This window comes from Chiloscyllium plagiosum, unplaced genomic scaffold (assembly GCF_004010195.1).
Source record: "Chiloscyllium plagiosum isolate BGI_BamShark_2017 unplaced genomic scaffold, ASM401019v2 scaf_1928, whole genome shotgun sequence".
Taxonomy (NCBI): Eukaryota; Metazoa; Chordata; class Chondrichthyes; order Orectolobiformes; family Hemiscylliidae; genus Chiloscyllium; species Chiloscyllium plagiosum.
The window spans coordinates 18,024-43,113 of NW_025215022.1; the positions used below are offsets into that span (position 1 = coordinate 18,024).

General features: G+C 47.6%; 1 protein-coding gene across 1 annotated transcript in view; it reads right to left on the minus strand.

Annotated features, from left to right (window-relative positions):
- Positions 1–18,453: 18,453 nt before the first annotated feature.
- The window catches only part of LOC122548117 (unconventional myosin-VIIa-like), a gene marked incomplete at both ends in the record, with an annotated part of 18,886 nt that continues 12,249 nt past the window's right edge, over positions 18,454–25,090 (minus strand). The window contains 3 exons of the mRNA XM_043686676.1: positions 18,454–18,567; positions 18,652–18,757; positions 20,242–20,397. Coding sequence (XP_043542611.1) covers positions 18,454–18,567; positions 18,652–18,757; positions 20,242–20,397 — 376 coding nt within the window. The remainder of the gene's footprint in view (positions 18,568–18,651; positions 18,758–20,241; positions 20,398–25,090) is intronic.

Genomic DNA, 25,090 nt, shown 5'->3' on the forward strand with positions numbered 1-25,090 from the left:
AACACAAAATAAAGGCATTGCCAGATGTTTTTTTCTCTCACATTCGCAATCCAACTCACATAACCAGCCCATCCATTACATATTCAGGATGGAGCACTGTGTAGATCCGGCTAGTGTGCTGCTGAATGCCACCCAGCTATGTCCAGAGTGAAACTATGTGCAGCCCCACCAATGCTGGATCTATAATCCTGGCCTAAATGTCCAGCGTGGGGGGATGTGTAGTCACACTGTTTCATTCATATATAAACCCAGGCTGTTGCATTGCTCGGTAACACTGTGTTACAGCGCCGCTCTGTGTGGGGAAACTGGGAGCTAATTTTGGAAGTGACAGGACGTGCAGCTTCCATCCATTTACAGCTCTATATCTTCATGTGCTTTGTCAAGGGGTGCTGCAAATTTGAAAGTCACTGCGAGGAAGAGATGTAAATGGAAACAATTTAAATACCAATAGTTCTGATTAAGGCGCATATCACTCTAGTAGTTAAAGATGAAATAACTGAGATAATAACAAAAGAGATTTTGTAAATGATGCAAACAAGTAAGAGGGGGAAGGTGATGTTATAGTGGTTGTACTATAAGCCTTAAAATAATCAATGGGAATTAGAAGAACAAATATGCAGCTAGACTGGCGAGACTTGCAGGAGCAATAGGGTTGTCATAATGGATGATTTTAATTATCCTAACATAGACAGGGACTTCCAGAGGGTTAAAAACTTAGGTGGAACGTAATTTGTTAAGTGTGTTCAGGAAAGCTTCCACAAGCAGCATGTAGAGGGTCCTACCCGGGAAGGGACAATCTCGACCCTACTGTTGGGATATTGGGTTGGATAGGTGACGGAGGTACAGTGGCGGAGCATTTTGGGAAAAGTGGCCAGAGCGGTATTAATGTTAAAATGGGTATGGTAGGGACAAAATTGCTCCACAGATTAAAGTTCTATTTTGGGGCAAGGCGAATTTTGTTAGAATTAGACAGGGGATTGCAGGGCTTGACTGGAGTCGTGTGTTTCCAGGTAAAAGGATCCTGGGCAAGTGGGAGGGCTTCAAAAGTGAGATATCTCGAGTTCAAGGACTATATATTCCTGTGAGTGTAAAGGGAAAGTGAGGCTGGAACTGTACCCTGGATGACAAGAGATATTGAGGCTCTGACCAGAAAAAAAGGAGGCGTCGCTCAGGTACAGGCAGCTGGGACTAAGGGAATCTCTGGAGGTGCACAGGGGATGCAGGAGTTTACTGAAGAAGGAAATCTGCAGAGCTAAAGTGGGGTATGAGATAGCATTGCCTAAGCAGATTAGGGTGAATCCAAATTCAGTATAGTAAAGAAAAAGAACAACTAGTGAGAGGTAGGACGCCTTAAAATCCAAAATGGGCATACATGCATAAAACCTCAATGATGGGTGAGGTCCTCAATTTCCCCTCTGCGTTTATCATGAAGAAAGACATGAAGACTTGTGACCTTTGAGAGGTTTGTTACGATATCTTGGCATAGTCCATATCACATTAGAGGTGCTGTTGGACATATTAGAATGCACAAAGTCAGATAAATCTCTTGGTCCTGACCAGATATATCTAAGAGCACTGCAGGAGGTGAGAGAAGATAGTTCAGGGGCAAGGTCCCGGAAGACTGGGCAGTAGCAAATGTTGTGCCGGTATTCAGAAGGACTGCAAATAAAAGCTTGGGAAATATAAACCAGTAAGCTTCTCATCTGTTTCGGAAACCACTTGAGAAGGTTCGGAGATATAAGATATGCATGCATTTGGAAAGACAGAGTTTGACTTAGAGCAGTCAGCATATCTTTGTGCGTGGCAGATCATGCCTGACAAATTTTGATAGAGTTTATTGAGGAAGTGACCAGGACGGTTGACGAGGGCAGGGTGGTGGACATAGTCTGTATGGTTTTCAGTAAGGCCTTTGATAAGTTTCCACATGGTAGGCCGCTCGAATGGACTCCAATGTACACTGGCAAGTTGGCGACACAATTGTCTTGACGTTATGAAGCAAATGGCTATGGTGGAGGAAAGCATATCGACTGGAGGCCTGTGACTAATGGAGTGCCTCAGTGGTCGGTCCAGGGCCTATTACTGCTTGTTATCTATATCTATGATTTGGACCAAAGTGCACAACACAACATTAGTAAGTTTGCTGATGACACTAAAATAGGAGGCATCGTTTACAGTGAGGAACGTTATCAGAAATTGCAGCAGTACCTTGATCAGCAGGGGAAGTGGGCTGAGAAATAGATAATATAGATAAGTGTGACGTCTTGCATTTTGGAAAGTCAAATCCAGGTAGGAGTTTAATGACGAATGATAGCGCCTTCAGGCGTGTAGTGGAACAAAAGGACGTTGGAGATCAGGTGCACGGTTGTCTGAAATTTGAGTCACAGATACACAGGACAGTGAAGAAGGCTGTTGGCACATTGGTCTTCATCAGAGCATTGAGTATAGAAGTTGGGTGGGACGTTATGTTGGAGTTGTACAGGATGTTGGTTAGGCTGCAGTTGGACTATTGTGTTCAGTTTTGTTCACCTTGCTCTGGAAAGGATATTATTGAATAAGAAAGAATGTAGAACGAATTTCCAAAGATGTTTCCTGGGCTAAAGGCTCTAAGTTATAGGCAGAAGTTGGGCAGGTTAGAACTTATTTCTTTACAGCGTAGGAAACCGAGGGGGTTCTTATAGAAGTGTAGAATTTATAAAATCATGAGAGGCTTGCATGTGACGAATACATCAAATTCTTTTCCCACGTTGGTGAATCGAGTACTAGAGGTCACCCACTAATGTTTGGAAAGGATACAAAATGTAAAAAGGAAACTGAGGGGCAACTTTTTAACATAGAGTGTAGTACGCATATGGACTGAGTTGTCAGTGGAAGTGATTGAGGTGGGTACAATCACAACATGCATTTGGACAAATGCACAGAAAGGAAAGGATTAGAGGGATACAGAACATGGGCAGGGAAATGGGGTGAGTCTGGATGGACATTTTGGTTGCCATGGACCAGCTGGGCCAAATGGCCAGTCATACTGGCAGTCTCTTGCAATATGACTGTAAATCAGTGTGTTTTGGGGTGGAGACAGGGTGGGGGAGGTACACTGAGATAAAATGTCATGGACGGATATGTTCACAGGCGATGGAGAGTTTTGGATGAGCATTTGTTCTGCAGCTTTGTAACTGGGAGTGAGGACAGTCGAGTCTTCGCCTCACTGGGCTGAACCGAACAAAAAACTGTCTCAGTGACATCTTCATTGAGGGTGACAGAGGGGTTGTCTGCACGAGGCTGAGATAGTTTCATGTTGCTATCTTACCAAACACATCTCATTAACTACCCATCCCATTCCATAGTGTCCCTCTCATACAATGCCAGCCCGATTCTCCCACCCATCATGTCTGCAGGTACTCACAGTCAGCCGGATGGCCCTGGATATTCCGTGATCCCTGACACTGGTGCCATCTTAAAAAGGCCAATGGGCACACGGTTGCGCTTTCTCAATTTGGAGTTGCCCTGCACATTTTCCCCGAGCATGGCAGCGAAGGGGAAATTACACCACGGTTTGTCGACAGCAGCACGGAGGTCCTGATGGATGGGCGAATGCAAAGGGAACCATGCTCTTCCCCTTCCCCGAGGGGGCCACACTACCAGACCCACCGAGCATGGTCAGAGCTCACCACCCAGCTCAGTGCAGTTTCTGGGGTCTGAAGAAATGTCCAGCAAAACAGGACAAGCATCAATAAGCATCCCCATTCTGTCAGGATAAGGGTCACCGTATTTTCTCTGCTCCCTCCCACTCACTGTATATCTGTTATAGCACCGACCCCCGAACAAGGCTCATGCTCCACCACTCACATTACTGCATGCAGCACCTTCCCTCTCTTTCTCTCTTGCCTTTCTAATGCCCCCTCACCCCACATAGTTATAGAATATCTGGAGAATGTCAATTATGGAATGTTCCAGGTATTGTTCCAACTTATTCCCAGTTCCAGAAAAACGGATGTGCCCCAGTGCGTAAGACGTGATGGAGTAGAGACGTACATTTTTCAAATCACACACAATTAAAATCCATCATGAGGCCAGTCAATACTTCAAATATGCTCCAACATTCAATACGTTTGGCGGTGATCTGATCGTTTTCTCAGCTCCATTACAGGAACTTTCAGTCATTCGACCCCCAGGCTCCTCTTACCGAACAGACGATTCTCAGACACTTCATTCCCCTGGTTTCTTCTAGCATGTGTTCAGATGGCATTTCACATGGGGACGGACTCTCCTTACAATATATTTCATCTGATTTATAAATTCATGCAACAGTCAGCATGCTTTCCACGAACCAATCAAAAACATCCACTTATGGTTATCGATATCCAATCACAATTAGTCATTCTGGTTATTTCACTTGTCTCACCTTATTGTATTCAGCCAAAGACTGCTTCCAAACACTTGACTCATTATAAAATATAATTTCTAGGAGAAAACATTTTTATCTCAAATACACATTTTTCCTTGTCATGAAAGTTTCTCCTGCCCTTTTTCTGTGAATGATTCTGTGTGTAACAGTTACACAGTCTCCCACTCAGTTGGCTGGGTGGTTGGTTTGTGGTGCAGAGGGAGGCCACCAACGCAGGTTCAATTCCCCACACTGACAGAGGTTACCATGAAGGGGATGCTCTTTCAACCTCACCTCATCACCCGTGTGGTGACCTTCAAAGTAAACCACCATGAGTGGTCTCTCTAATGAGAGTTATTTGGGACTCTAATCTATCAATGTTAGCATTTTAATTTTTTAGCAAAATTTTTTTATTGAAGAATATATTTTTATTATTATATTAAGCAAATAACAAAACAACTCAAATAACTGAACAAGATTACACCCATGTGCATGGACATGCAAAATAAGTTAAAGTCTCCAAATTGAGAGAAGAAAAACAAAAATAAACAATAAATAATAAATAAGTAATACGGCTCAGCATAACAAAATGATTGCTCTCGTTCTTCGAGAGCATTAACTGATACACATTCATACGTTCTTAATTCTTAATATGTGATTCATTAGACAATATCGTCATGGCTATATAAAAGCCCTTTTTAGAGTGACAGATAAGCCTGTATCGTGGTAATCCAAAAACGGTTGCCATATCTTTTTTAAATCTCTGCTTTTCGGTGTAACATACTGGTGAGAACGTCCTAAGGGATATTCTTCATGACGAGCTTACAACCACACAACAGACCCGGGGGGTTTATCAAACATCCAACACACCCGAATATTTTTTCCTCGCACAGGAAGTATGGTGGAGATACTAAAGGAGCATTGTGCATCAGTATTTACTGTGGAAAAGTATATGGAACATATAAAATGGAGGGAAATAGATAGTGACACCTCACAAAATGTCGAGATTACAGAGAGGGAAGTGCTGGATGCCTTAAAACGGGTAAAGGTGGATAAATCCAAAGGAGCTGATCAGGTTTACCGAGAACTCTGTGGGAAGCGAGAGAAGTGATTGCTGGGCCACTTGCTGAGATGTTTGTAATATGGACAGTCACAGGTGAGGTGCCGGAAGACTGGAGGTTGGCTAATGTTGTACCATTGTATAAGAAGGGTGTTAAGGACAAGCCAGCGAACTATAGACCAGTGAGCCTGACGTTGGTGGTGGGCATGTTGTTGGAGGGAATCGTGGATGGACAGGATGTGCATGTATTTGGAAGGGCAAGGACTGATTAGGGATAGTCAACATGGCTTTATGGGTGAGAAATCATGCCTCACAAACTTGATTTAGTTTTTTGAGGAGGTAGCAAAGAGAATTGATGAGGGCAGAGGGGTAAATGTGATCTGTATGGACTTCAGTAAGGGTTTTGATGAGGTTCCCCATGGGAGATTGAATGGCATGGTTAGATCTCATGGAATACAGGAGAACTAGCCATTTGGATACAGAACTGGCTCAAAGGTAGAAGACAGATGGTGGTGATGGAGGGTTGTTTTTCAGACTGGAGGCCTGTGACAAGTGCAGTGCCACAAGGATCGGTGCTGGATCCACTACTTTTTGTCATTGACATAAATGATTTGTATGCGAGCATAAGAGGTACAGATAGTAAGTTTGCAGATGACACCAAAATTGGAGGTGTAGTGGAGAGCGAAGAGTGTCACCTCAGATTGACCAAATAGCCAATGGGCTGAGAAGTGGCAGATGGAGTTTAATTCAGATGAAGGCGAGTTGGTGCATTTTAGGAAAGAAAATCTTAGCAGGACTTATACACTTAATGGTAAGGTCGCAGGGAGTGTTGCTGAACAAAGAGACCTTGCAGTGCATGTTCATAGCTCCTTGAAAGGGGAGTCGCAGGTAGAAGGTGTTTCCTTTATTGGTCAGAGTATTGAGTGCAGGAGTTGTAAGATCATGTTGTGTATGTCAAGGACACTAGTTAGTCCAGTGTTGGAATATTGCAGAAAGATGTTGTGAAACTTGAAAGAGTTCAGAAAAGATTTCATGGATGTTGCCAGCGTTGGAGGATTTGAGCTATAGAGAGAGGCTGAACAGACTGGGGCTGTTTTCCCTGGAGCGTCGGAGGTTGAGGGCTGAAATTATAGAGGTTTACAAAATTATGAGGGGCATGGATAGGGTAAGTCGGTAAAGTCTTTTCCCTGGGGTCGGGGAGTCAGAACGAGAGGGTATAGGTTTAGGGTGAGAGGGGAAAGATATAATAGAGAACTACGGGGCAACTATTTCACACTGAGAGTGGTACGTGTATGGAATGATCTGCCAGGTGATATCGGGGAGGCTGATACAAGTGCAACATTTAAGAGGTATTTGGATGGGTAAATGAATAAGAAGGGTTTGGAAGGTTAAGGGCCAGGTGCTGGCAGATGGGACTAGATTGGTTTGGGATATCTGGTCGGCTTGGAAGGTTTGGACCAAAGGGTCTGTTTCCATGCTGTACATCTCTATGACTCTATGTCTTATATTAATCTCTGTTTTATGGAGCACCATACTGGTGAGAAAGTCCAAAGGGATATTCCCCATGATGAGCTTACAACGACCCAACAGACCGGGGGAGCTTTCAGACATCCAACACAACAGAATATTTTTCTTAGCCCAGCAAGTAAGGATTTTTTTTTCGCATATGCATCTGCGTAAGATATTCTGGGCATGCCCATGAAGGAGAAATCGGGTCCATCTCCAATTCGGTTCCCAAAACATACTCTACCACACCTAACACTGTGCTCCAATATATACAAAGCCTGCAGCAGGGCCACATGCAATGAGTAAGAGTGCCTGTAGTCATTCTGCATTTAGGACAAGCTGAAGAAAATCCCACTTTGAATTTTGAGAGAAAATCTGGTGTCAGATAGACGCTATGAAGAATTTTCAACTGAATGGAATGGGTCCTATTACTGATCAAAATCCTACGAGCATTTTCACAAATATCCTCCCATGTCTCCGAAGAGATCTAAACCCCCAACTCTCTCGCACAGACGTCATGAAGCTGCACAGTCTTGTCTGAGGGGCCACTATCCAACTAATGATAAAGGGTTCTGACAGAGAGTGTATTCTTAACAATAAGCAACCGCTTCTCTCAATCGGATCTGTAAGAGTATGTTAAAAGTTTTTTTTAATAAAATCTCTAATCTGGAAAAAAATGAAGAGGTCTCTACTAGGTATTCCATACTTACGAGTTATTTGATCAAATGATATCATTGTTGTGTTGGTTTTTGTGTTGGTGTGGGTGTGGGTGTTGGTTTTTGTGTTGGTGTGGGTGTGGGTGTTGGTTTTTGTGTTGGTGTGGGTGTGGGTGTTGGTTTTTGTGTTGGTGTGGGTGTGGGTGTTGGTTTTTGTGTTGGTGTGGGTGTGGGTGTTGGTTTTTGTGTTGGTGTGGGTGTGGGTGTTGGTTTTTGTGTTGGTGTGGGTGTGGGTGTTGGTTTTTGTGTTGGTGTGGGTGTGGGTGTTGGTTTTTGTGTTGGTGTGGGTGTGGGTGTTGGTTTTTGTGTTGGTGTGGGTGTGGGTGTTGGTTTTTGTGTTGGTGTGGGTGTGGGTGTTGGTTTTTGTGTTGGTGTGGGTGTGGGTGTTGGTTTTTGTGTTGGTGTGGGTGTGGGTGTTGGTTTTTGTGTTGGTGTGGGTGTGGGTGTTGGTTTTTGTGTTGGTGTGGGTGTGGGTGTTGGTTTTTGTGTTGGTGTGGGTGTGGGTGTTGGTTTTTGTGTTGGTGTGGGTGTGGGTGTTGGTTTTTGTGTTGGTGTGGGTGTGGGTGTTGGTTTTTGTGTTGGTGTGGGTGTGGGTGTTGGTTTTTGTGTTGGTGTGGGTGTGGGTGTTGGTTTTTGTGTTGGTGTGGGTGTGGGTGTTGGTTTTTGTGTTGGTGTGGGTGTGGGTGTTGGTTTTTGTGTTGGTGTGGGTGTGGGTGTTGGTTTTTGTGTTGGTGTGGGTGTGGGTGTTGGTTTTTGTGTTGGTGTGGGTGTGGGTGTTGGTTTTTGTGTTGGTGTGGGTGTGGGTGTTGGTTTTTGTGTTGGTGTGGGTGTGGGTGTTGGTTTTTGTGTTGGTGTGGGTGTGGGTGTTGGTTTTTGTGTTGGTGTGGGTGTGGGTGTTGGTTTTTGTGTTGGTGTGGGTGTGGGTGTTGGTTTTTGTGTTGGTGTGGGTGTGGGTGTTGGTTTTTGTGTTGGTGTGGGTGTGGGTGTTGGTTTTTGTGTTGGTGTGGGTGTGGGTGTTGGTTTTTGTGTTGGTGTGGGTGTGGGTGTTGGTTTTTGTGTTGGTGTGGGTGTGGGTGTTGGTTTTTGTGTTGGTGTGGGTGTGGGTGTTGGTTTTTGTGTTGGTGTGGGTGTGGGTGTTGGTTTTTGTGTTGGTGTGGGTGTGGGTGTTGGTTTTTGTGTTGGTGTGGGTGTGGGTGTTGGTTTTTGTGTTGGTGTGGGTGTGGGTGTTGGTTTTTGTGTTGGTGTGGGTGTGGGTGTTGGTTTTTGTGTTGGTGTGGGTGTGGGTGTTGGTTTTTGTGTTGGTGTGGGTGTGGGTGTTGGTTTTTGTGTTGGTGTGGGTGTGGGTGTTGGTTTTTGTGTTGGTGTGGGTGTGGGTGTTGGTTTTTGTGTTGGTGTGGGTGTGGGTGTTGGTTTTTGTGTTGGTGTGGGTGTGGGTGTTGGTTTTTGTGTTGGTGTGGGTGTGGGTGTTGGTTTTTGTGTTGGTGTGGGTGTGGGTGTTGGTTTTTGTGTTGGTGTGGGTGTGGGTGTTGGTTTTTGTGTTGGTGTGGGTGTGGGTGTTGGTTTTTGTGTTGGTGTGGGTGTGGGTGTTGGTTTTTGTGTTGGTGTGGGTGTGGGTGTTGGTTTTTGTGTTGGTGTGGGTGTGGGTGTTGGTTTTTGTGTTGGTGTGGGTGTGGGTGTTGGTTTTTGTGTTGGTGTGGGTGTGGGTGTTGGTTTTTGTGTTGGTGTGGGTGTGGGTGTTGGTTTTTGTGTTGGTGTGGGTGTGGGTGTTGGTTTTTGTGTTGGTGTGGGTGTGGGTGTTGGTTTTTGTGTTGGTGTGGGTGTGGGTGTTGGTTTTTGTGTTGGTGTGGGTGTGGGTGTTGGTTTTTGTGTTGGTGTGGGTGTGGGTGTTGGTTTTTGTGTTGGTGTGGGTGTGGGTGTTGGTTTTTGTGTTGGTGTGGGTGTGGGTGTTGGTTTTTGTGTTGGTGTGGGTGTGGGTGTTGGTTTTTGTGTTGGTGTGGGTGTGGGTGTTGGTTTTTGTGTTGGTGTGGGTGTGGGTGTTGGTTTTTGTGTTGGTGTGGGTGTGGGTGTTGGTTTTTGTGTTGGTGTGGGTGTGGGTGTTGGTTTTTGTGTTGGTGTGGGTGTGGGTGTTGGTTTTTGTGTTGGTGTGGGTGTGGGTGTTGGTTTTTGTGTTGGTGTGGGTGTGGGTGTTGGTTTTTGTGTTGGTGTGGGTGTGGGTGTTGGTTTTTGTGTTGGTGTGGGTGTGGGTGTTGGTTTTTGTGTTGGTGTGGGTGTGGGTGTTGGTTTTTGTGTTGGTGTGGGTGTGGGTGTTGGTTTTTGTGTTGGTGTGGGTGTGGGTGTTGGTTTTTGTGTTGGTGTGGGTGTGGGTGTTGGTTTTTGTGTTGGTGTGGGTGTGGGTGTTGGTTTTTGTGTTGGTGTGGGTGTGGGTGTTGGTTTTTGTGTTGGTGTGGGTGTGGGTGTTGGTTTTTGTGTTGGTGTGGGTGTGGGTGTTGGTTTTTGTGTTGGTGTGGGTGTGGGTGTTGGTTTTTGTGTTGGTGTGGGTGTGGGTGTTGGTTTTTGTGTTGGTGTGGGTGTGGGTGTTGGTTTTTGTGTTGGTGTGGGTGTGGGTGTTGGTTTTTGTGTTGGTGTGGGTGTGGGTGTTGGTTTTTGTGTTGGTGTGGGTGTGGGTGTTGGTTTTTGTGTTGGTGTGGGTGTGGGTGTTGGTTTTTGTGTTGGTGTGGGTGTGGGTGTTGGTTTTTGTGTTGGTGTGGGTGTGGGTGTTGGTTTTTGTGTTGGTGTGGGTGTGGGTGTTGGTTTTTGTGTTGGTGTGGGTGTGGGTGTTGGTTTTTGTGTTGGTGTGGGTGTGGGTGTTGGTTTTTGTGTTGGTGTGGGTGTGGGTGTTGGTTTTTGTGTTGGTGTGGGTGTGGGTGTTGGTTTTTGTGTTGGTGTGGGTGTGGGTGTTGGTTTTTGTGTTGGTGTGGGTGTGGGTGTTGGTTTTTGTGTTGGTGTGGGTGTGGGTGTTGGTTTTTGTGTTGGTGTGGGTGTGGGTGTTGGTTTTTGTGTTGGTGTGGGTGTGGGTGTTGGTTTTTGTGTTGGTGTGGGTGTGGGTGTTGGTTTTTGTGTTGGTGTGGGTGTGGGTGTTGGTTTTTGTGTTGGTGTGGGTGTGGGTGTTGGTTTTTGTGTTGGTGTGGGTGTGGGTGTTGGTTTTTGTGTTGGTGTGGGTGTGGGTGTTGGTTTTTGTGTTGGTGTGGGTGTGGGTGTTGGTTTTTGTGTTGGTGTGGGTGTGGGTGTTGGTTTTTGTGTTGGTGTGGGTGTGGGTGTTGGTTTTTGTGTTGGTGTGGGTGTGGGTGTTGGTTTTTGTGTTGGTGTGGGTGTGGGTGTTGGTTTTTGTGTTGGTGTGGGTGTGGGTGTTGGTTTTTGTGTTGGTGTGGGTGTGGGTGTTGGTTTTTGTGTTGGTGTGGGTGTGGGTGTTGGTTTTTGTGTTGGTGTGGGTGTGGGTGTTGGTTTTTGTGTTGGTGTGGGTGTGGGTGTTGGTTTTTGTGTTGGTGTGGGTGTGGGTGTTGGTTTTTGTGTTGGTGTGGGTGTGGGTGTTGGTTTTTGTGTTGGTGTGGGTGTGGGTGTTGGTTTTTGTGTTGGTGTGGGTGTGGGTGTTGGTTTTTGTGTTGGTGTGGGTGTGGGTGTTGGTTTTTGTGTTGGTGTGGGTGTGGGTGTTGGTTTTTGTGTTGGTGTGGGTGTGGGTGTTGGTTTTTGTGTTGGTGTGGGTGTGGGTGTTGGTTTTTGTGTTGGTGTGGGTGTGGGTGTTGGTTTTTGTGTTGGTGTGGGTGTGGGTGTTGGTTTTTGTGTTGGTGTGGGTGTGGGTGTTGGTTTTTGTGTTGGTGTGGGTGTGGGTGTTGGTTTTTGTGTTGGTGTGGGTGTGGGTGTTGGTTTTTGTGTTGGTGTGGGTGTGGGTGTTGGTTTTTGTGTTGGTGTGGGTGTGGGTGTTGGTTTTTGTGTTGGTGTGGGTGTGGGTGTTGGTTTTTGTGTTGGTGTGGGTGTGGGTGTTGGTTTTTGTGTTGGTGTGGGTGTGGGTGTTGGTTTTTGTGTTGGTGTGGGTGTGGGTGTTGGTTTTTGTGTTGGTGTGGGTGTGGGTGTTGGTTTTTGTGTTGGTGTGGGTGTGGGTGTTGGTTTTTGTGTTGGTGTGGGTGTGGGTGTTGGTTTTTGTGTTGGTGTGGGTGTGGGTGTTGGTTTTTGTGTTGGTGTGGGTGTGGGTGTTGGTTTTTGTGTTGGTGTGGGTGTGGGTGTTGGTTTTTGTGTTGGTGTGGGTGTGGGTGTTGGTTTTTGTGTTGGTGTGGGTGTGGGTGTTGGTTTTTGTGTTGGTGTGGGTGTGGGTGTTGGTTTTTGTGTTGGTGTGGGTGTGGGTGTTGGTTTTTGTGTTGGTGTGGGTGTGGGTGTTGGTTTTTGTGTTGGTGTGGGTGTGGGTGTTGGTTTTTGTGTTGGTGTGGGTGTGGGTGTTGGTTTTTGTGTTGGTGTGGGTGTGGGTGTTGGTTTTTGTGTTGGTGTGGGTGTGGGTGTTGGTTTTTGTGTTGGTGTGGGTGTGGGTGTTGGTTTTTGTGTTGGTGTGGGTGTGGGTGTTGGTTTTTGTGTTGGTGTGGGTGTGGGTGTTGGTTTTTGTGTTGGTGTGGGTGTGGGTGTTGGTTTTTGTGTTGGTGTGGGTGTGGGTGTTGGTTTTTGTGTTGGTGTGGGTGTGGGTGTTGGTTTTTGTGTTGGTGTGGGTGTGGGTGTTGGTTTTTGTGTTGGTGTGGGTGTGGGTGTTGGTTTTTGTGTTGGTGTGGGTGTGGGTGTTGGTTTTTGTGTTGGTGTGGGTGTGGGTGTTGGTTTTTGTGTTGGTGTGGGTGTGGGTGTTGGTTTTTGTGTTGGTGTGGGTGTGGGTGTTGGTTTTTGTGTTGGTGTGGGTGTGGGTGTTGGTTTTTGTGTTGGTGTGGGTGTGGGTGTTGGTTTTTGTGTTGGTGTGGGTGTGGGTGTTGGTTTTTGTGTTGGTGTGGGTGTGGGTGTTGGTTTTTGTGTTGGTGTGGGTGTGGGTGTTGGTTTTTGTGTTGGTGTGGGTGTGGGTGTTGGTTTTTGTGTTGGTGTGGGTGTGGGTGTTGGTTTTTGTGTTGGTGTGGGTGTGGGTGTTGGTTTTTGTGTTGGTGTGGGTGTGGGTGTTGGTTTTTGTGTTGGTGTGGGTGTGGGTGTTGGTTTTTGTGTTGGTGTGGGTGTGGGTGTTGGTTTTTGTGTTGGTGTGGGTGTGGGTGTTGGTTTTTGTGTTGGTGTGGGTGTGGGTGTTGGTTTTTGTGTTGGTGTGGGTGTGGGTGTTGGTTTTTGTGTTGGTGTGGGTGTGGGTGTTGGTTTTTGTGTTGGTGTGGGTGTGGGTGTTGGTTTTTGTGTTGGTGTGGGTGTGGGTGTTGGTTTTTGTGTTGGTGTGGGTGTGGGTGTTGGTTTTTGTGTTGGTGTGGGTGTGGGTGTTGGTTTTTGTGTTGGTGTGGGTGTGGGTGTTGGTTTTTGTGTTGGTGTGGGTGTGGGTGTTGGTTTTTGTGTTGGTGTGGGTGTGGGTGTTGGTTTTTGTGTTGGTGTGGGTGTGGGTGTTGGTTTTTGTGTTGGTGTGGGTGTGGGTGTTGGTTTTTGTGTTGGTGTGGGTGTGGGTGTTGGTTTTTGTGTTGGTGTGGGTGTGGGTGTTGGTTTTTGTGTTGGTGTGGGTGTGGGTGTTGGTTTTTGTGTTGGTGTGGGTGTGGGTGTTGGTTTTTGTGTTGGTGTGGGTGTGGGTGTTGGTTTTTGTGTTGGTGTGGGTGTGGGTGTTGGTTTTTGTGTTGGTGTGGGTGTGGGTGTTGGTTTTTGTGTTGGTGTGGGTGTGGGTGTTGGTTTTTGTGTTGGTGTGGGTGTGGGTGTTGGTTTTTGTGTTGGTGTGGGTGTGGGTGTTGGTTTTTGTGTTGGTGTGGGTGTGGGTGTTGGTTTTTGTGTTGGTGTGGGTGTGGGTGTTGGTTTTTGTGTTGGTGTGGGTGTGGGTGTTGGTTTTTGTGTTGGTGTGGGTGTGGGTGTTGGTTTTTGTGTTGGTGTGGGTGTGGGTGTTGGTTTTTGTGTTGGTGTGGGTGTGGGTGTTGGTTTTTGTGTTGGTGTGGGTGTGGGTGTTGGTTTTTGTGTTGGTGTGGGTGTGGGTGTTGGTTTTTGTGTTGGTGTGGGTGTGGGTGTTGGTTTTTGTGTTGGTGTGGGTGTGGGTGTTGGTTTTTGTGTTGGTGTGGGTGTGGGTGTTGGTTTTTGTGTTGGTGTGGGTGTGGGTGTTGGTTTTTGTGTTGGTGTGGGTGTGGGTGTTGGTTTTTGTGTTGGTGTGGGTGTGGGTGTTGGTTTTTGTGTTGGTGTGGGTGTGGGTGTTGGTTTTTGTGTTGGTGTGGGTGTGGGTGTTGGTTTTTGTGTTGGTGTGGGTGTGGGTGTTGGTTTTTGTGTTGGTGTGGGTGTGGGTGTTGGTTTTTGTGTTGGTGTGGGTGTGGGTGTTGGTTTTTGTGTTGGTGTGGGTGTGGGTGTTGGTTTTTGTGTTGGTGTGGGTGTGGGTGTTGGTTTTTGTGTTGGTGTGGGTGTGGGTGTTGGTTTTTGTGTTGGTGTGGGTGTGGGTGTTGGTTTTTGTGTTGGTGTGGGTGTGGGTGTTGGTTTTTGTGTTGGTGTGGGTGTGGGTGTTGGTTTTTGTGTTGGTGTGGGTGTGGGTGTTGGTTTTTGTGTTGGTGTGGGTGTGGGTGTTGGTTTTTGTGTTGGTGTGGGTGTGGGTGTTGGTTTTTGTGTTGGTGTGGGTGTGGGTGTTGGTTTTTGTGTTGGTGTGGGTGTGGGTGTTGGTTTTTGTGTTGGTGTGGGTGTGGGTGTTGGTTTTTGTGTTGGTGTGGGTGTGGGTGTTGGTTTTTGTGTTGGTGTGGGTGTGGGTGTTGGTTTTTGTGTTGGTGTGGGTGTGGGTGTTGGTTTTTGTGTTGGTGTGGGTGTGGGTGTTGGTTTTTGTGTTGGTGTGGGTGTGGGTGTTGGTTTTTGTGTTGGTGTGGGTGTGGGTGTTGGTTTTTGTGTTGGTGTGGGTGTGGGTGTTGGTTTTTGTGTTGGTGTGGGTGTGGGTGTTGGTTTTTGTGTTGGTGTGGGTGTGGGTGTTGGTTTTTGTGTTGGTGTGGGTGTGGGTGTTGGTTTTTGTGTTGGTGTGGGTGTGGGTGTTGGTTTTTGTGTTGGTGTGGGTGTGGGTGTTGGTTTTTGTGTTGGTGTGGGTGTGGGTGTTGGTTTTTGTGTTGGTGTGGGTGTGGGTGTTGGTTTTTGTGTTGGTGTGGGTGTGGGTGTTGGTTTTTGTGTTGGTGTGGGTGTGGGTGTTGGTTTTTGTGTTGGTGTGGGTGTGGGTGTTGGTTTTTGTGTTGGTGTGGGTGTGGGTGTTGGTTTTTGTGTTGGTGTGGGTGTGGGTGTTGGTTTTTGTGTTGGTGTGGGTGTGGGTGTTGGTTTTTGTGTTGGTGTGGGTGTGGGTGTTGGTTTTTGTGTTGGTGTGGGTGTGGGTGTTGGTTTTTGTGTTGGTGTGGGTGTGGGTGTTGGTTTTTGTGTTGGTGTGGGTGTGGGTGTTGGTTTTTGTGTTGGTGTGGGTGTGGGTGTTGGTTTTTGTGTTGGTGTGGGTGTGGGTGTTGGTTTTTGTGTTGGTGTGGGTGTGGGTGTTGGTTTTTGTGTTGGTGTGGGTGTGGGTGTTGGTTTTTGTGTTGGTGTGGGTGTGGGTGTTGGTTTTTGTGTTGGTGTGGGTGTGGGTGTTGGTTTTTGTGTTGGTGTGGGTGTGGGTGTTGGTTTTTGTGTTGGTGTGGGTGTGGGTGTTGGTTTTTGTGTTGGTGTGGGTGTGGGTGTTGGTTTTTGTGTTGGTGTGGGTGTGGGTGTTGGTTTTTGTGTTGGTGTGGGTGTGGGTGTTGGTTTTTGTGTTGGTGTGGGTGTGGGTGTTGGTTTTTGTGTTGGTGTGGGTGTGGGTGTTGGTTTTTGTGTTGGTGTGGGTGTGGGTGTTGGTTTTTGTGTTGGTGTGGGTGTGGGTGTTGGTTTTTGTGTTGGTGTGGGTGTGGGTGTTGGTTTTTGTGTTGGTGTGGGTGTGGGTGTTGGTTTTTGTGTTGGTGTGGGTGTGGGTGTTGGTTTTTGTGTTGGTGTGGGTGTGGGTGTTGGTTTTTGTGTTGGTGTGGGTGTGGGTGTTGGTTTTTGTGTTGGTGTGGGTGTGGGTGTTGGTTTTTGTGTTGGTGTGGGTGTGGGTGTTGGTTTTTGTGTTGGTGTGGGTGTGGGTGTTGGTTTTTGTGTTGGTGTGGGTGTGGGTGTTGGTTTTTGTGTTGGTGTGGGTGTGGGTGTTGGTTTTTGTGTTGGTGTGGGTGTGGGTGTTGGTTTTTGTGTTGGTGTGGGTGTGGGTGTTGGTTTTTGTGTTGGTGTGGGTGTGGGTGTTGGTTTTTGTGTTGGTGTGGGTGTGGGTGTTGGTTTTTGTGTTGGTGTGGGTGTGGGTGTTGGTTTTTGTGTTGGTGTGGGTGTGGGTGTTGGTTTTTGTGTTGGTGTGGGTGTGGGTGTTGGTTTTTGTGTTGGTGTGGGTGTGGGTGTTGGTTTTTGTGTTGGTGTGGGTGTGGGTGTTGGTTTTTGTGTTGGTGTGGGTGTGGGTGTTGGTTTTTGTGTTGGTGTGGGTGTGGGTGTTGGTTTTTGTGTTGGTGTGGGTGTGGGTGTTGGTTTTTGTGTTGGTGTGGGTGTGGGTGTTGGTTTTTGTGTTGGTGTGGGTGTGGGTGTTGGTTTTTGTGTTGGTGTGGGTGTGGGTGTTGGTTTTTGTGTTGGTGTGGGTGTGGGTGTTGGTTTTTGTGTTGGTGTGGGTGTGGGTGTTGGTTTTTGTGTTGGTGTGGGTGTGGGTGTTGGTTTTTGTGTTGGTGTGGGTGTGGGTGTTGGTTTTTGTGTTGGTGTGGGTGTGGGTGTTGGTTTTTGTGTTGGTGTGGGTGTGGGTGTTGGTTTTTGTGTTGGTGTGGGTGTGGGTGTTGGTTTTTGTGTTGGTGTGGGTGTGGGTGTTGGTTTTTGTGTTGGTGTGGGTGTGGGTGTTGGTTTTTGTGTTGGTGTGGGTGTGGGTGTTGGTTTTTGTGTTGGTGTGGGTGTGGGTGTTGGTTTTTGTGTTGGTGTGGGTGTGGGTGTTGGTTTTTGTGTTGGTGTGGGTGTGGGTGTTGGTTTTTGTGTTGGTGTGGGTGTGGGTGTTGGTTTTTGTGTTGGTGTGGGTGTGGGTGTTGGTTTTTGTGTTGGTGTGGGTGTGGGTGTTGGTTTTTGTGTTGGTGTGGGTGTGGGTGTTGGTTTTTGTGTTGGTGTGGGTGTGGGTGTTGGTTTTTGTGTTGGTGTGGGTGTGGGTGTTGGTTTTTGTGTTGGTGTGGGTGTGGGTGTTGGTTTTTGTGTTGGTGTGGGTGTGGGTGTTGGTTTTTGTGTTGGTGTGGGTGTGGGTGTTGGTTTTTGTGTTGGTGTGGGTGTGGGTGTTGGTTTTTGTGTTGGTGTGGGTGTGGGTGTTGGTTTTTGTGTTGGTGTGGGTGTGGGTGTTGGTTTTTGTGTTGGTGTGGGTGTGGGTGTTGGTTTTTGTGTTGGTGTGGGTGTGGGTGTTGGTTTTTGTGTTGGTGTGGGTGTGGGTGTTGGTTTTTGTGTTGGTGTGGGTGTGGGTGTTGGTTTTTGTGTTGGTGTGGGTGTGGGTGTTGGTTTTTGTGTTGGTGTGGGTGTGGGTGTTGGTTTTTGTGTTGGTGTGGGTGTGGGTGTTGGTTTTTGTGTTGGTGTGGGTGTGGGTGTTGGTTTTTGTGTTGGTGTGGGTGTGGGTGTTGGTTTTTGTGTTGGTGTGGGTGTGGGTGTTGGTTTTTGTGTTGGTGTGGGTGTGGGTGTTGGTTTTTGTGTTGGTGTGGGTGTGGGTGTTGGTTTTTGTGTTGGTGTGGGTGTGGGTGTTGGTTTTTGTGTTGGTGTGGGTGTGGGTGTTGGTTTTTGTGTTGGTGTGGGTGTGGGTGTTGGTTTTTGTGTTGGTGTGGGTGTGGGTGTTGGTTTTTGTGTTGGTGTGGGTGTGGGTGTTGGTTTTTGTGTTGGTGTGGGTGTGGGTGTTGGTTTTTGTGTTGGTGTGGGTGTGGGTGTTGGTTTTTGTGTTGGTGTGGGTGTGGGTGTTGGTTTTTGTGTTGGTGTGGGTGTGGGTGTTGGTTTTTGTGTTGGTGTGGGTGTGGGTGTTGGTTTTTGTGTTGGTGTGGGTGTGGGTGTTGGTTTTTGTGTTGGTGTGGGTGTGGGTGTTGGTTTTTGTGTTGGTGTGGGTGTGGGTGTTGGTTTTTGTGTTGGTGTGGGTGTGGGTGTTGGTTTTTGTGTTGGTGTGGGTGTGGGTGTTGGTTTTTGTGTTGGTGTGGGTGTGGGTGTTGGTTTTTGTGTTGGTGTGGGTGTGGGTGTTGGTTTTTGTGTTGGTGTGGGTGTGGGTGTTGGTTTTTGTGTTGGTGTGGGTGTGGGTGTTGGTTTTTGTGTTGGTGTGGGTGTTGGTTTTTGTGTTGGTATGGCGGTGGCTGTTGGCTTTGGCATCAGTGCAGTCCCAGATTAGGGCGCAGTGTCACACATCCCTCCGCCATGACTTCTAAGCAATACTTGACTCTGCTTTACCCGGAATAGCCACAGCCCAAAGCAGCCACATTGTAAATATCCCTGGAGCTCAGTCTCTGAGTGACTGCCCTTAAAGGCAGGGTCCTTTGTGGGCCATTCCTTTTGGATAAACTCCATCAAACGCTGAGCTGGAACTTTCAATGGTTTTGATCTTCGCCCCGTTTCCTGAACAGGCCCATGTGCAGTGAGATTAAGGAGCTGCTTTTTACCTTGTCCCCAACCTGAATGAAGAGACTGAGGCCTTCTGCAGAGCTGAGGTTTAAATGCTTGGTGATATTTTCAGACAGGTCCTTAGCCTTGGTGCTGGTGAGGATCTCAAACGCCTGTGAGGGTAAGAGAGGAAACGGGAATGAGTGTAGACCCAGTGAGTGGCTGGGAGACCGCCTGAGGATCGGATAACCACTGACCTCATCGGTGTCATTGGGGAAGTAGATTTTGTGCAGGATTTTGGTGCTTCGGCACTGAATAGCCTCGACTTCCAACTGGTGAGGGAGATTCTTCCGAGGTCCGCATCTGTCAGTGCAAACAGCAACCAGCAGGTCAGTCCGTGGGTCATCCAGGGCATGTACACACAGCCTGAACCAGTATCTCCACACGTGAACGCTTAACACGTGTGAGTGAGTGTGCAGTGAGGTGTATGAAACATGGCACACATACAAACATGGCACAAATCTATGTTCATGAACATGCGTGTGTCCACACATATATGTGCTCACATATGTACACACGGATGGCGCCCACATGCCAAGATATACCCTTCACGTTCCAGCCCTCATTTTTGACTCGTTCATCTCTTAACTCAGCCGCTTCAGCAGTTCTGGCCTGACTGAAACCGACTGTTTCCATTTGTGGATAATTCTAGTCTCTGGACAGTTATGATGCACCCAATTCCTTCTTGCCCTGTGGGAGTGCAGGAATTTCCTCAGTGCCCTCTGACGCTCTCCCAGCTTCCTGCTGGCCCTCCTATCCATGATCATTCGGGGGCCGTGTAGTTTGTACAGCTGGCATTCCCACAGTGAGAGGGCAACAGAAACTATGCGGGGGAGAGAGAGAGAGAGCGAGAGAGAGAGAACGGCTGAAACCATGTCCGGCTTCACCAGCAGTACCTTCAGGCTTATGCTGAAGGACTCTGTCCTATAAAAATAAATATTTCTAATATCACTCCATTCCTCTGTGGTGGTGTATTACACTGGAGTGGCTTGCTGGGCCATGGACGGTCGAGAGTTATAAGAACTAGGAGCAGGAGTAGGCCGTCTGGCCCCTCCAGCCTGCTCCGCCACTCAATAAGGTCACGGCTGACCTTTTCATGGCCTCAGCTCCACTTACCCGCCCGCTGACCGGAACTCTTAATTCCTTTTACTGTTCAAAACGTCTGACTATCTTTGCCTCAAAAGCATTCAGTGAGGTGGCTCAACTGCTTCCCTGGGCAGGGAATTCCACAGATTCCCCTGGGAGAAGAAGTTCCTCCTCAGGTCGGTCCTAAATCTGCTCTCCCCCCACCCCCTCCCCCTCCCCCCCCTGTCATTCTGAGGCTATGCCACCCTCCGTTCTGGTAAACTATTGTTGTGGGTCTGGAGTGACGTATGGGCCAGACCCCCTAAGGATGGTAGTTTCCTTCCCTGAAGGACATTCCTGAACCAGATTTTATTTTTGTTATCGTCAATAGTGGGATGCAGGTCATTTTCAGTCTAGAGCTCACTCCCAGGTTTATTAACTGGATATACGTGCCAACAACTGCTGTGGTCAGGTTTGTACCTTTGCCCCCTGAATATTAGCCTGGAACTCCATGATGGTCTCTAAGAGTGGTTCTCCCAGTGGATGGTTCACTGAAGGGTCATACCACAATCCTTTTAAGACACAAATATTCAACTGTTCACAGTCAGGGCTAATGGCGCTGTTGTTTGAACTGTCCTGGCATTCCCTCTTTTAGTACATTGACCAGCCAGGGGTGAATGATCTGACGCAGAGCGCTCAATGCGACGATTCGCTCACCGTACCTTTCCAGCTTGTATAATCTCTGGATGCAGTCCCCTGCCAGGCTCTCTGACCGGTGAGTCTCCAGGAACCTCTTCACATGGGGTAGGAGCACCTTACTGGGTGAGAACAGCCCAGTGCAAAGCCAGAGGAGCTGCCAGCCATTCTCCACGCTGTAGCTGAGAGGTGGAAGCAGAGAACGAGAGAGAGGGGCAGCCGTCAGCATTTCAATTCAAACTCACATTCGCCGTTCATTGCCTGTCCTTAATTGCCCCCTTTCCCACCCCAGTCCAGGGGTCCTTGACAAAGGAGAAGTGTTTGGAGAGAGCATGGAGCCTGTGTTGCATTGCCCTCGGTGATAGACCTGGGGAAAAGTGCTGGTGTAACACTGACTCTTTCCCCTCGACCTGTTCCCTTTGAGAACAGTTCCAGCTGGGACCATGAGGCTGGACAGATTTACCCTCTTACCAGAGACCAGAGGGTCTGCAACGGGTGTTACCATCTGCAATGGGACATATTCCAGGGCTTTGTACAAAAATTAGAAAAGAGAAAAAGGCCATTCAGCCCCTTCAGACTCCTGCACCATTCAGTAAAGCTCCACACCATTTTCCAACACTATCGCCATATCCCTGGATCGTGAGTGAGCTTCCACTGCTCTCTGGGCTAGAGAATTCCAAAGATTCACCAAATTCTGAGACGAATTCCACTTCAGCTCAGTCCTAAACAGCCCACTCCTTATCCTGACACTGCACCTCCTGGTCCCAGAACATCAACGAAGGGGAAACACTCTCCATCAACCTGGTCAATCCCTGTCCAAGGTCTGTGCAAGATTCACTCTCTGGGATTCCCTGCCCTCATCTGATCTGCCCCAGGCTCAAATCATTGGTTGGAAATGTGTTGCTGGAGAAGCGCAGCAGGTCAGGCAGCATCTAGGGAACAGGAGAATCGACGTTTCGGGCATTAGCCCTTCTTCAGGCTAATGCCCGAAACGTCGATTCTCCTGTTCCCTAGATGCTGCCTGACCTGCTGCGCTTCTCCAGCAACACATTTCCATCTCTGATCTCTAGCATCTGCAGACCTCATTTTCTCTTCAAATCATTGGTTGCCTGATGTGTCAATTCTCACAGCAATCAGCCAATCAAAAGGTAGCAGGCTCTCCATTGCCCAATGGGATGGCTCCTGATGGTCAACAGTGTTTTATTTCCATTCCTGGTTTTTTTAAGCATCCCATCATTTTACTCCTGCCTTTCCCACCAATGCTGTCTAGTAGATTAACCTTGAATTCCTCGAATCTTCAAGACAAAGTCACCCCTTTATAAAGTGCCTCGAATACTGTAAAATGCTTCCAACGGATCAGAGGCAGAGATGAGGATGGGACTGGACAGATAGGTAGCAGCCGGAATGTCGGGGGAAACTCAGGGACAAGGTTAGACATTGGGAATTGGAAACTGTAATTGTATGTGACCTGGGGAGAGCAACTCCCAGGGGTAAGGACGCAGTGACGAACTGGGGAGATGATGTGTAGACTGGGTGACCGCTTTGCAGAACATCTACGTTCTGCCCTCAAAAATGACCTCCCAGCTGCCTGCCACTTCAATACTCCAGCATCTCTGTTCCCTGGCCAGCATCTCTGTCTCGGGCTTGCTGTGGTGCTCCAGTGAAGCTCAGCGCAAACTGGAAGAACAGCACCTCGTTTTCCTCCTGCGGACCCTGCAGCCTTCAGGAATCAACATCGGGCTTCAAGATTTGAGAGCATGACCACCTCCTTCCTTGCCTGTTACCCATCCCCACACCCTAAGTCCTACAGGGAGACTCCCTACAGCATGGAAACAGGACATTTGGCCCAACAAGTCCACGCCAACCCTCCAAAGAGTAACCCACCCAGACCCATTCCCCTACCTTCCTAGTCTACATTTGCCCCTGAATGCACCTAACCTACACATCCCTGAACACTATGGACAATTTAGCATGGCCAATTCACCAAACCTGCACATCTTTGGATTGTGGGAGGAAACCCATGCAGGAACTCATGGGAGAATGTGCAAACTCCACACAGACAGTCGCCCGAGGCTGGAATCAAACCTGGGTCCCTGGCGCCATGAGGCAGCAGTGCTAACCACTGAGCCACCGTGCCACCCTGATGTGACATGGATTGCCTTTAGCACAGCCAACCCATTTTCACCCAATCCCAGACCCCATTATCTTCAACCTAGCTGCTCTTCTTAGAGTCATAGAGAAGTACATCTTGGAAACAAATCCTTCAGTCCAACTTGTCCATGACAACCAGATATCCAAAATTAATTTAGTCCCATTTACCAACACTTGGCCCATATCCCTCCAAACCCTTCCTATTCATATACCCATCCAGATGCCTATTAAATGTTGCAATTTTACCAGCCTCCACCAGTTCCTCTGGCAGCCCATTCCATACACGTACCACCCTCTATGTGAAAAAGTTGCCCCTTGGGTCCCTTTTATAGCTTTCCCCTTATCTCAGAAACTTATGCCCTTTAGTTCTGGACTCCCCGACCCCAGGGAAAAGAACTTGTCTATTTATCCTATCCATGCCCCTCATAATTTTGTAAGCCTCTATAAGGTCACCCCTCAGCCTCCGACGCTCCAGGGAAAACAGTCCCAGCCTGTTCAGCCTCTCCCTATAGCTCAAATCCTCCAACCCTGGCAACATCCTTGTAAATCCTTTTTGAACCCTTTCACGTTCCACAACATCTTTCCGATAGGAAGGAGACCAGAATTGCACACAATATTCCAAAAGTGGCCTAACCAAAGTCTCATACAACCACAACATGACCTCCCAACTCCTGTACTCAAATCTCTGACCAATAAAGGAAAGCATTCCAAACACCTTCTTCACTATCCCATCTACCTGCGACTCCACTTTCAAGGAGCTATGAACTTGGACTCCAAGGTCTGTTAGTTCAGCAGAACTGCCCAAGACCTTATCATTAAGTGTGTAAATCCTTCCTTTCCATAATGCAGCACCTCACATTCATCTAAACTAAACTCCATCTGTCACTCATCAGCCCATTGGCCCCTCTGATCAAGATCGCATTGCATTCTGAGGTAACCCTCTTCGCTGTCCACTACACCTCAATTTTGGTGTCATCTGTAAACTTACTAACTATACCTCCTATGTTTATGTCCAAATCATTTATATAAATGATAAAAAGTAGAGGACCCAGCACCGATCCTTGTGGCACTCCACTGGTCACAGGCCTCCAGTCTGAAAAACAACCCTCCACCACCACCCTCTGTCTTCTACCTTTGAGCCAGTTCTGTATCCAAATGGCTAGTTCTCCCTGTATTCCATGAGATCTAACCTTGCTAATCAGTCTCCCATGGGGAACCTTGTTGAACGCCTTACTGAAGTCTATATAGATCACATCCACCGCTCTGCCCTCATCAATCCTCTTTGTTACTTCCTCAAAAAACTCAATCAAGTTTGTGAGACATGATTTCCCACGCACAAAGCCATGTTGACTATCCCTAATCAGTCCTTGCCTTTCCAAATACATGTACATCCTGTCCCTCAGGATTCCCTCCAACAACTTGCCCACCACCGATGTCAGGCTCACCGTTATAGTTCCCTGGATTTTCCTTACCACCCTTCTTAAACAGTGGCACAACTGCTTACTGTCAACAGTCCCTAACCTTTCCATTCTCTCTACATCTGATTTCCATGCCCACTTATCCACTCACACATTCCCCACTGCCCCACGCTCCCCTCCCCAGTCCTCAGCATATAAACCACTTTCTCCCTAACTACCATCAGAACAGTCACTGCACTCGAAATATTAACTGCCTTTTCTCTCCACTGCCAGATCCGCTGAGTTTCTCCAGCACTTTCAGAAGCAAGTAGGGTTGGTGGGGGCGGGGGGTTTGAAAGGAGTTGTGGCTGGTGACTGATTTTGTAAAGATTTACTCGTGGGAGGTGGGTGTTGTTGGCTGGGCCAATATTTATTACCAGTCCCTAGTTGCCCTCGAGAAGGGGGTGGTGAAGTACACCAAAACTGCATTACCTGTGATTGATACAAAGGGTGTAGACAGCAAGATGGACGGGGGTTGCTAATGTGACTAATGGGGGGACAAATTAACCTGACAATGTGAGAGAGAAGGTGTGAAGAGGAGTAGGGAGAAAATAAAAAAAAGGAAAGGGGTGGGAAAGAGGGGAAATAGAAAGACCAGAAAGACCAAACTCATGATGGATGTGGGAAGCAAAGGGTTAACAGAGTTCATGGAGTTTAATTATTTTCCTCCCTCTTGATCTGTCATCTGACCAACATGATTACATGAGAGACACAAACATAATTAAAGGAAGAGACGCTAATGTTCCTGAAACTGCTGTGTAAATATCTGCCACAACTGAAACTTGCAAGAGACTTCTCTTTGTTAGAGACGCTTCCCTGTTTGTGCTTGAATAAATGTCACCTTTTCTACACAGCTCTGCATCTGGAGTGGGGACCAACACACTCAGTACAGTGAGGGTTGGAGATGTGAAATCCCCAGAGCGTTTGTCACTTTATCTGCAGCCTGATTATAAACTTGTGGTAAATCCTGTAAAACAGTGGAGCTAAATTCTACAAGGTGCTTTCATATTGCTGACCTTGCCCTTCAAATGCACTAACACACGCAAGCACATACACAATCTCTCTCTCTCTCTCTCATAGATACACATTCACACTCTCACACACACAAACACATACACAGACACACACACAAACTCTCTCACAGATACTCATTTACTCTCTCACACATACACATACACACACACACGTTCTCTCATCCACACATTCTCACACAGACACAATCTCTCTCTCGCACAGATACACTCTCTCAGACACACACACTCTCTCA